At 43.9% G+C, this 11973-nt stretch overlaps 1 protein-coding gene across 1 annotated transcript; it reads left to right on the forward strand.

Moving 5' to 3' along the window:
* The first annotated feature begins 7124 nt into the window (after positions 1 to 7124).
* Positions 7125 to 11973, forward strand: LOC138802768 (protein Wnt-11b). Its single transcript, XM_069986401.1, has 5 exons — positions 7125 to 7199; positions 9706 to 9941; positions 10059 to 10336; positions 10907 to 11199; positions 11631 to 11973. Exons 1-5 carry the CDS (start codon positions 7129 to 7131, stop codon positions 11803 to 11805), a joined length of 1053 nt encoding a protein of 350 aa, XP_069842502.1. The 5' UTR covers positions 7125 to 7128; the 3' UTR covers positions 11806 to 11973.

Here is an 11973-nt window from a genome sequence, read left to right on the forward strand (position 1 = left end):
GCTGCCAGGGTGCGGAACTGGATGGCGTAGTCACCAACAGAGGAGCTGCCTTGAGAGAGATTGAGGAGAGCAGTCTCGGCTGAAGAAGCACGGGCAGGTTCCTCAAAGACGGAGCGAAACTCAAATAGGAAGGCCCGGAGATTGGCAGCAACTGGATCATCACGGTCCCACAGTGGCGTGGCCCAGGCCAGGGCTCTACCCTCTAATAGGCTGATGATGAAAGCCACTTTAGAGCGCTCGGTGGAAAACTGACTACTCAAAAGTTCAATGTGCATGGTGCACTGAGTCAAGAATCCTCTGCACAACTTAGAGTCCCCAGAGTACTTGCTTGGGAGGGCCAGTCGGAGTGAAGAAGAAGCGTCAGGAGGTGGTGTGCGCTGGGCAGTAGTCTGCTGCTGTAAGGCGGCAGTGAGTTGCTGGATCTGCTGTGACTGTTTCTGGATTTGTTGAGCCTGTTGCGCGACCACTCTGGCGACGTCACGGAGATCTGGCACCTCGCCGGGATCCATGGTTGGAGCCTACTGTAACACCTGGAGTAGTGGATCCACTGGACCGTCACCAGCGATGGCACTAACCTCACCAGGGAGCGGAGTCTAAGGGGCCGCTGGTTTTCACCAGAGCCCGCCGCAAGGCGGGATGGACTTGCTGCGGCAGACGACCCCCAGGTCGCTACCCCTGGCTTGGTTGCTAGTGACGGCAGACGAGGTGTAGCAGGAGCAGCAGACGTAAGATGGTGCTGGCAGAGGTTAATATGCGTAACCGCAGGCAACTGGCTGAACACAGGAGGGCAGGGACCAGGAACTGGGACTGGGGACCAGGTATCGGACAGGAATCAGGAACAAGGACTAGGAATCAGGAACAAGGACTAGGAATCAGGAACAACAGGGAGCTGGGCCAAACGCTATGGGAAGCATGTAGTGGCTCCAACACTAAGGACAGGGCATGCTGGGATTTATAGGGGAGTGATTGGGTGCAACTACCAATTAGGAGCGCACTGCCCCTTTAAATCTGAGACAGCCGGCGCGCGCGCGCCCTAGGAGGCGGGGACGCGCGCGCCGGCCGGCACAGCGGGAGACAGGAGCGTGGAGAGGTGAGGCGCCCCCCGGGGCCGAGGTGACAGCAGCGCCGGGTCCCCGACTATGGACACCGGCTGCTGCATAGGGCAGGTAGCGGTCGCGGCGGCGGCCCGGAACGCGGGACGCCGCCGCGGCCGTAACAGTAATGAGCATAATTTTAAGGGGTTCGCACTACTATTCAGTCACTGAGACCATATGAATGAGTGCTGCATTTAGAGTAAGGGCTGTATTACAGGGCCCGATATTCCTGATAAACTGAGCCTATTACATGTCTCAATAATCCTGCAGGGCTGCATATATATCCTTGCCTTAAATGTCAAATAATAAAGTTTATACATACCTCTCTGTGTCCCAGGTGTTCTTCTAGCTTCTACCCGCAGCCGCCGCTGGAACTTCAGAGCCAGTCTTTGAAGTGACAAGCTGCTCAGCCAATCACTGGCCACATCGCTGGTCTGTTCCAGTGGTGGCTTCAGGCAGCAGGCAGAAGCTAGGAGAACACCTGAAGCATGGAAAGGTATGTAAAAACTTTATTTTTTTTACACAGTCGTCAGCTATCGGCCGCGATTTTTCAGCAGGTTCAAAGACAACAAATAGCTGGTGATCGTTTCCTCGGTTGGTTGCTGTCTTTATTACATGGAGTGAAAACCTACCGAATCAGCCTGAATGGGCAGATTATCGCTCAGCGGAATAGGGCCTTTCGTTTTTCTGTGACATGTTATAACCGTACAATGAATAAAATAGTGAACTCCTATAGGTAATACCAATATGGTAAGTTTACAGGTATTACATATGGCTGTGAATGAGGCCTTTTGCTCTTGGACATAGTGAGAATTCCAGATAAGTGGCTCAAAGTGATCTAAAGTCACCTAATATTGAACAGAATAAATTTCAAGAACAATACCCAGTATTTACTCACTACGAAAGTTTCCAATGTTAACATATGAAGCCATCGTGGTAATTTTTATATGGTTTACAATTTACAATGCTAGATATTTGTACGGAAATATTTACCTGTATGAATTTTTCATAAAGATTTTGCTTTGTATTTTCATTATTTTATTTGACACTCCAGAACAGATGCATGCATTTTAATAAGATGCAGTCCATATTTTTCTGCCTTATTTTTCAGAAAACAAGGGAAGCCGAGCACATGGAAATGGATAAAATATTTGTAAGTGAACAAACAAATTAAAACTGTTTACAAAAGCTACTGTTTCCTGGAGGATTTCTAAGCAAAGATGTAAGGGTTAAACAATGCAATGCCCCTGGGATCTGCAGCTGCATATGCTATGTTAATTATATAGACCAATGCTACTTTGTACAGTGCAAGTTGTCACCTGGCTTTCATAGACAATAGGCCTGTGTATTGAGGCCAGACGCACCAGGTCCCTTCTTTCCTGGAGGCAGAAGCCACAAAAGATTCATCAAATTTACACACATACACTGGCTGGCTCCTGCTCTTTGCATTTTTGTATGTTCCAATACATTCATGGATAAACATTCACCTTTTAGCATACTTCAGATATAATGTATATGGCCATATGTGCAGATATATAGGAATAAAGACATATCTTACCAGTGTGTCACCTTCTGCATTGTACCTGTTGTACATTTGTACTCAATTTCTGAACAATACAGACTTCAGGCTGGGTTATTGGATTTTGGGGATGGGCGTGGGACCCAAAGAAAACGGGTACAATGACCAATGGAATCACCTTCAAAACCTGTTTTGGGCAGCCTTTAGTCATACAACTTTTTGGCTTGCCAAAATGCTACAAAAACTGCACTTTTTCCCCCCATGATGCAGTTTTTACGGTCTTTTTCACCAAAATAGTGCATAAGTGATACTGTCACCCGTGATAACATAGGTGATGTTCACAGCAGCTGCTGCACAGATACCATTGTTGGGTAGGTCCAGGGCATCTTTTTTGCTGAAAAAATGTTTTAAACGCCAGTGCCACTGAGACAACAGTTTCTCTGATTGTTTCTCTGCCGAGTTCCCTCTCCCTGGTTTGGTCCAGCTCTTGTTTCACTAGGATTGGGCTGCTGTGAGCGTCAACAGTGTAATCATTGGTGACAGTATCACTATGAAGGGGTTGTCCTGCTGCTGAAGCCTTCTGCTCACCGGCGCTCACTTCTCACAATTCCACATGTCAGAAGTATGCCTTCCAAAATGTGCATATCCCTATCATTGCGCAAAGGTAAAACCACACCTACACGTCATGTCCAATAGCTGCACAATACATAAATCTCATGTAGAAATAGGAGGTACTGACCATATATACATACTAAAATATGTTCCTGTCCCTTTCGTATCTCAGAAGGCTTTCTCTTAGATGTGGAATCGCCGGAAGTGAGCGTCAGGGAGCAGATAGCTTCAGCCGTCTCCTGCCCCCCGGACAAGCCCTTTGATATGTTTTGTTTTCACCTGCATCTTTCTCAGTACACGTTCTAGGGAAAAAATGCAAACTCACATTTAAAAAAAAAAAATTCTACTTAGTGGATGTCACTAAACAAAAGTCTGCACTTAACTTTTTCTTATGCAACCGCCACTCTTCCAGACTCCACTAAGTCCAGTATAAAGTCACATATTAATTCAATAGGAGTGGAGGAAAAAATGGTTTATCACTACTCTGCTGACATCGTGTTCATAGGCGTTTCTCCAACTCGCACTCACTGTCGGGCGAATGATAACTAACAGTGTCTTCATGATGACATCAATTTTCTTTTATTATATTCAACCGATAATATACAACAAGGCTCACTCAGCTGATATATCCCATAACTCCGACACCCAGGCAAGTCGCACTCCGCTGTGAGTTATCATTTGCCCGACAGTGAGTGGTGTACGTTGGAGAAAGGCCTAGGAATGCAATGTCAGCAGAGAGGTGAGAAACCATTTTTTCCTCCATACCTATTAATTTAATATTGAACTTAATAGAAGGAAGAATGAGACAAACTAAGTTAAATAACGGCTCCATTTTAAAAGATTGCCTCTGACTCAAAAAATGGCACTCAAGGGAGGAACCAGAAAGCCTGTGTTTATATCACTTTTATGGTGTACGCCACCTGTATACTGTGGCATACAGCAGTGTGTGCCATTTATTTCAGTGGCCCGAGTCAACTAGTGGATACCTTTAATGAGTAATGCAGTCTGATGCCCTTTAGGGTGGGTTCACATTAAGGAATTCTCCCGGATAAACTCTGCTGAATTCCGCCAGCTGTATGCACTCACAGATCGGCGGAATGTGGAATAAGCCGGCCCATAGAATGGTGTCTACGGAGCCGGCGGAAAAGCCCGCGTACAGCTGGCGGAATTCCGCGGAGTTTATCTGCGAGAATTCCTCAATGTGAACCCACCCTTATCCCTGTTACACTAGTTTATAGCGGAGGAACTCTGCCGCACTGTTCTTGGCGGGATGCAGGTGGATACATATGACGTACAACTTACACGCAGTGTCAACTTTGCCAAACAAAAAAGCATCCTAGGTATGGGATTTTATGGAGACATGGCCACACATCCACATACTATATACCGATTCACTGCTTCATAGGAAAGGTAAAGCTAACATTAGAAGTTATTATAAAAAGTGTATAAGCCCACACACCACTTCACGGGACCTTGAAGCGATTCCTAGCACTGGGCAGTGACCACCGTCACCACAACACCAGTGATCATCGAGGGAATGACCCAGTGGTCCAGCGACATCACTGCTGCAAGACAAAGTTTCAGCATTGAGACCCTAATTAATCACAACAGGGGGGGGGGGTTTGATTCATTAGGGTCTTAATGCTGAACACCCCCCCCCCCTCTCCCAGCCCTCTCCTTGTGACCCAGATGGAGGAATAAGGAAGTTTATAGAACCTTCATATGTCCCTATGACATGTTAACATTTATTTTATAGTGAGAGGTGCTCTTAAGGGAGATAGATCCTTAGTAAGTCTGTTTACATATGCATTGTAGGCCTATGATTAGAAGGTCATACGACCCAGGGTCGTATTTACCACTAGGCACCCGTGGTCCGGTGCCTAGGGCAGCACCTTGCAGGGGGGCAGCACCAGGGAGCAGGGGGAAGGAAACAACTTCTTTTTTGTTTTTATTTTTTTAGTCTCCCACCTCCCATTCAGACTTGCCAGTAAATCTGGTGTATTTTTGAAGGGGGGGAGGGGGAATTGTTCAGGTCTAGTATGACGGTGTTATTTAGTCACAGTATGGTAGTATTGGTCAGATCTGGTGTGGCGGTGTTACATAGTCACAGTATGACGTATTGGTCAGGTCTGGTGTGGTGGTGTCATCCAGTCCCAGTATGGTGGTATTGTTCAGGTCTGGTGTGGTGGTGTTATCCAGGCACAATATAGCGGTATTGGTCAGGTCTGTTATGGCGGTGTTATCCAGTCACAGCATGGTGGTATTGGTAAGGTCTGGTATGGTGGTGGTAAATGTGACGCCTGGAGCTATTACCTACCAATCCTGTGGGGAGAATTCCCTCAGACAATATGCAGGCTTCTCTAATCATTAATTTAATGTAGAAATTTGTTTACGTTTTAAGCTATTAAAAAACCATGAAAAACGCAATTCAGACAATGTTTCTACATGTAGAGAAATGCATGTGGCCGAAACAATGCTCCCCCCACGCTCCCCAAGATGGGGCGTCTTCAGGTTTAGTGCCTAGGGCAGCAGCAGCTCTTAATACAGCCCTGACTATACCTAACCTAACATCATTTTGGTGTCACCTATGTTCTTGTCATTGTCTTTTCTGTGTGTCAAAAACAACTGTATATTATAGAAAAAGTGATATATGCAAAGAAACGTAAATGGGTGCGGATGGTTCTCACCTACCCCATTATCACCTTGCGGCAGTGAGCTGCATATAGTGGAATATGAGGAGCAGGGGGTCACTGGACTGACTCTGACACGCCAAGGCTCTTGGCCGGGGATCTAAAAAGTTGTTTACATGTAAATAGATCTGAAGTGACTCAAATCTACTTTCAAAGCAGTCATGGAAATGGGAGGGGTGCAGTTAACACCTCCACTGTATGTGAGGACAGAGGTGTCAATGCAAATCCGAGTGCTGCTACTGCCTGCTAGAATTACAGTGACGTGTCCTGGGAAGGAAATGTATGACATCACACGTCTCTAAAATCTGGGCTTTTGTTTCACAAAATATATGTGCAAAAATGGAAAGGTGCAACTTTACCCAGGGATGTAGAAAATGCTGGTAATCCCCTGCGACACCTTAAGGCGGCGTTCACACATTGCATGTATGTTGCAGATTTTATGCTGTATTGAACCATTTATTAATATTGATTTACAAAGCATAAACTCGAAAAGCCTATATGGTATGTGTAAACCCTAACTAGGCAGCAGTCACGGCCACAAAATGCCTCGAGTTGCACAATATATGTGACCAGCTGCAGGTGCCACATGATGGACATGAACGCTTGCAGCAGCTTCTGCCCAATACGAAACATTACAGTACAGAAAAAATAGATTCATATATATATATATATATATATATATATATATATATATATATATATATATATATATAGTCATTTGCATCAGCTCCTGCCCAATACAAAACTTACAGTCCAGGAAAAATATATTCAATTATATACAATATATACAATTGTAAAATGAAAGACATATCCACTTAACAGTTCCAATTATTTCCTATAACATACAAATATGTATAGATAGAGGTAATGTTGGCAGGTCACCAGGATGTAGGAAGCACTAGAGTGACTAGATGAATGACAATGCAGCCAGACTCCACAGTGACCCCCTCACTGGTCTGTATGGAGATCAGGTAAGGGGCAGAGCTCACACTTGCACTATGCAGATCCGGCAGTGGGCGGGGCCAGTGACGTCAGAGGGGCTTTAAATGCAGGAGGGAGCTGTTCTCAGGCAGTAAGAGGAGATCCATAGAGATAAAGTGACAGCGGATCCCTGGATGCTGATCCCAGGCTCTCACCTGCACAGTACAGCCACTACATCTAGTCACCGGAGGACGCCCCTCACATCCCTCACCCGGATTCTCCCTCACCCGCTATGGCTTTATTTCATTTCTGGAACTTATTGCTTATTTGCTGTGTCGGACCTTGTGGCGCCATCCACTGGCTGTGAGTATATCTTCCCTGTGTATATGTCTTATTATAGAAGGTGGAGGATAGCACCCTGCAAGAACATCTGCCCCCACACTCACTGACAAGTGCTCCTTCCCTTCTCCTGCACATCCAGAGCCTGCCAGCTCTCCATCATCCCTCTATAGTCCCTTCTATCAGCTTCTCCCCACCTTCAGGAGCCAGTGCACTTTGCTATATACTGCTCTTTACTAGGCAAACTTCTATTAGTTCCAGTTAGGGCTTAGTAGTGCTGAGATGCTGCTCGATGTGAAGAAATGAGGTGAGGGTCCTGCTCAATCATCCCCTGTAATCCTTACACTTTCCTGTTCACAGCACATACTCTTGTATTGATCTGAAGTGACAACCACTAAACAGAATATGTGCTGCCAGGTTGTCACTTCCCTGCCAGCTCACTATAAATTTTCATGCAGAATATCTCTTGTCAATGTTGATATCACAGTAACAATATACAGTGGGGCCTTGGATTACGAGCATAATTTGTTCCGGGACTGTGCTTGTAATCCAAATCCACTCTTAAACCAAAGCAAATTTTCCCATAAGAAATCATAGAAATGCAGACAATTGGTTCCACACCCCAAAAATATTGATTTATTATTCTGAATAACATGTAAAACAGATTAAATAAACATTCAGAAACAGCAGAATATGTGATATTATAGGTTATTGTACAGTAATTGGGAGGATGGGAAACACAAGGGCTGACAGAGACTGCAGGGAGCATGAAGGAAGGAGCAGGACATATGTGGGCACATAAATGCAGAACTCTCTGTCTGGGGAGAGAGGGGTGACAGCTATGGAGAGATTACCTCCACAGTCCTGTCCCCTGATGTAAGCCCCAGCCTGAAGTGGATCTGCTATGCTTTGGAAGGTAAGGGAGACTTCCTGGGTCAGAGTACAGTGCTGTAGACCACCCTGTGCACACCATGCCCCTCCTCCACTCGCGCTCCCACCCAGTACAGGGAGCTCTTACACCAAAGCAATGCTCTTACACCAAGTCACAATTTTGAAAAACTATGAGCTCTTAAACCAAAACACTCTTAATCCAAGTTACTCTTAAACCAAGGTACCACTGTATTTGGGGTAGTGTTTCTTCATAGAAATACTGTGTATAGTGGCTGGAGCTAGATGTGTCCTTTGTAGCAGGGGTTTGGAGGTGGAACTCATTCCTGGACTTACATTTAATAGTTTGTAATGTTACAAGGACAGGTGCCAAATACTGTAGGTGAAATGTGGGTGGATGTGCTAGATCTCATGTACCCCTAATCTTCTCTGGTCTCTCCTGTGGTATCTGCCTGGGTTGATAAGGCTGGGTTCACACTACGATTTTCCTATCCGTGTGTTTTTTTTTTTTGTTTGTTTTTTCCATTGACTTCCATTATTAAAAAAAGGATCAAAATGGATGTTTGGTTTTTTTTACTTACACAAAAATGTAGTTGACCTAATTTTTGTGTCTGTAAAAATAGAAAAAACGGATCTGTTTTGATCCGTTTCTTTTTTTTTTTTTTTATATAAAGTCAATGGAAAAAACCGGATGCACACAAATGCATACGTTTTTGCATCCCTTTTTTCATCTTTTTGCAAAAACATTTGAAAGAAATGCATAGGAAAAATGTAGTGTGAACATTGTAAGCTGCTGCTGGCAGCCATATCTTTTCTGATAGCCCTGTTCCACGGAACGATTATTGTTCATAAACTCGCTCCAACGACCGCTCGTTAACTATCACTAAACAATATTTTTTTTTTTTTTTTTTTTTAGCGAATGATAACACAACCTGAACGATATATGTAGTGTAACGATTATTTTGCGATCGTTACATGATCGTTTAAAATGTTCGCCGGGGTGATCATGACCATACGACACACCTGCTTTTTTTTTTTTTAAACCTTTTCACGAACGACTGAAAGATTTCTAATTTTACGAACCGATTAGCGAATTATCTTTCAAAGACCAACAACTTTTTTTCGACTTGCTGAAAAACAATTTTGAACGACAGTATAACGATTTTGCCTTTGTCGTTCGCTCGTTTACACCAATTCCACAAATCGATTATCGTTAACGAGCGGTCATTGGAGCGAGTTTATGAACGATAATCGTTCCGTGGAATAGGGCCTTTAGACCCTCTATTGATCTGTCTCTGTGACACTTTACTGATTTATTTTTTATTTTTATTTATTTTTTACATTCCCAGTTGTAAGCACTGCAGAATATAAGAGGTATTTACACCTTAGACAGGTTATGCCATGTATACCTGTAAGGTGAGTGTCCAAGAGATGAGCTCCACATCTTTCCTCCAAACCATTGACCTATTTGGGTTGATGGCTGCCAGGCAGAGAATGAATGGAACAGTAGCTATGGTTGCATTGCCATTCCCATCTGTGGAAATAATGAAAGTAGTTGAGCAAGTATGGCTAAGAATTTTCCTTTTCTTTCATGCTGCTGTCTGTACCCTTCTAATCTTATGCTTTGATGTTTATCTTTCAGGGGTCTTACAGTAAATGGCAGTCGAGTAGCCTGGAATGAGAGCGAGCACTGCAGACTACTCGAAGGATTGGTTCCTGACCAGACCCAGCTCTGCAAGAGAAACCTGGAACTAATGCAGAGTGTGGTTAATGCAGCAAAACAGGCCAAACTAACCTGCCAGCTGGCGTTCTCTGACATGCGATGGAATTGCTCATCGATTGAACTTGCTCCGCACTTCACCCCAGACTTGCTGAAAGGTAAACACATACAACACTGGCTTGATCATTGAAGGCGCTACTGTAGCAGCTTTAATCTCTTAGAGGAAAAAAGTGATATCAGTTGACATTTCCTGATACATTTTCTTTACATTTCAGGAACGAGAGAGTCTGCCTTTGTGTATGCCTTGGCATCTGCAGCTATAAGTCACACCATTGCCCGAGCCTGTGCCTCAGGGGAGTTACCCACATGCTCCTGTGGTGCAACCCCAGCTGAGGTTCCTGGACCTAATTTTCGTTGGGGAGGATGTGGTGACAACCTGCGTTATGGCCTTCAAATGGGATCAGCATTTGTGGACGCTCCAATGAAATCTAGCAAGTTTGGAACGCAAGCTACTAAGCTGATGAACTTGCACAACAATGCTGTTGGTAGACAGGTAAGCAACCTGAATTTGGAGGAAATTATATGGTCTTTAAAGTAACTATAAATTTGTGAAAAATTCACAGGGGTATTCCCATTTGAAAAAAAAAAAGTTATCGCCATTTCACAGAATGGGGGGATATCAAGGTGATTAGTGGGTAAACTAATAAGGGAGTGAACAGCCCGTGCTATGTTCAGCAGCTCAAAAGAGAATGACCAGAGCACTACCCACACGTGTGGTGAACTCTATTCATTCCAGGGAAAATGTTGTCCCATTCTCGCAATCATTGGTGGTCCCTGTAAATAAGGAATAACTTCAGATGGGAATACCCCTTTAACGTTATGATTGTAGAGAACACTGTCAAATTTATTTCATGATGGCACTTATTACAAAGACTGAGGAGCATCTCCATCTCATACTCGGGAGCACATTCCAGGTTCTAATAGATGGCAGAGAATGGACTACCTCTTAGCACCTTGACAGCAGCTGGTTTATCTTACATAGCCCATCTCTTGCACAATCTTTTCAAGTACCACTGCTTTGTTGTGGGTTTTTTATACTCATTGAGTATTACTTTTCACCTAGGTGCTAATGGATTCAGTGGAGACAAAGTGCAAATGCCATGGAGTGTCTGGTTCATGTTCAGTGAAGACTTGCTGGAAGGGTCTCCAGGATCTGCCACACATAGCTGATGAGCTGAAGTCCAAGTACTTGGCTGCAACCAAAGTCATTCATAGACAAATGGGAACGCGTAAACATTTGGTTCATAAGGAGCTGGACATCAGGCCAGTTAGAGAGTCTGAGTTGGTTTACTTGAATAGCTCACCTGACTACTGCACCAAGAATCCCAAGCTGGGCTCGTATGGAACACAAGATCGGTAAGCAAAAACTTCCTCTTGATTTGATGCCATGGAAAAACACTAGTTGGGAGTATCAGTGCTTGAGCCCCTCACAACATTCTGGAAGTGTTCCATATCTGTGCCTGAGGTCATAGGTTCTACACTTATAGGCAGTAAAAGTTATATTTAGCCCATATGTTTAACAGAAGTCAGAAAAAAAACTAGCAAAGCAAACTCATTCGTAAAGGCTACCAAACATTACAATCTACACAATCTACCTGTTACTTCTAAGTAATACATATAGTGAATGAAAAGAATGAAATAAACATGGTAATTTTATTTATCATTGAATTTTTTTTTTCTATTTGGTAAAGCAAGTAGCTAGTATCTATTTTTTTTTTATTTATTTTTTTTTTTATTTTATTTTCAAATTTGCTTGTTCTAACATTTTCTCTTTAATTTCTTTTCAGACTTTGCAACAAGACCTCAGTGGGCAGTGACAGCTGTAACCTGATGTGTTGTGGCCGCGGGTACAATGTTTATACAGAAACAATTGTGGAGCGTTGCCAGTGCAAATACTACTGGTGCTGTTATGTCATGTGTAAGAAATGTGAGCGGACTGTAGAAAGATATGTCTGCAAGTGATGTGAATGTTCAAGCCTAAATTATGTGACTGTCAAAACATGAAAATGTACCTGTCTGAGAAGGGGAGCGCAAAACAGGTACTCAAAATCCAAGCCTTTGTGACTGGACAAACATGGGGCAACCAACTAGAGCTGGCCTGCTGTGCTCCAAAGATGCACATGTCTCATG

This window comes from Dendropsophus ebraccatus, chromosome 10 (genome assembly GCF_027789765.1).
Source record: "Dendropsophus ebraccatus isolate aDenEbr1 chromosome 10, aDenEbr1.pat, whole genome shotgun sequence".
In the NCBI taxonomy this organism is placed as follows: Eukaryota; Metazoa; Chordata; class Amphibia; order Anura; family Hylidae; genus Dendropsophus; species Dendropsophus ebraccatus.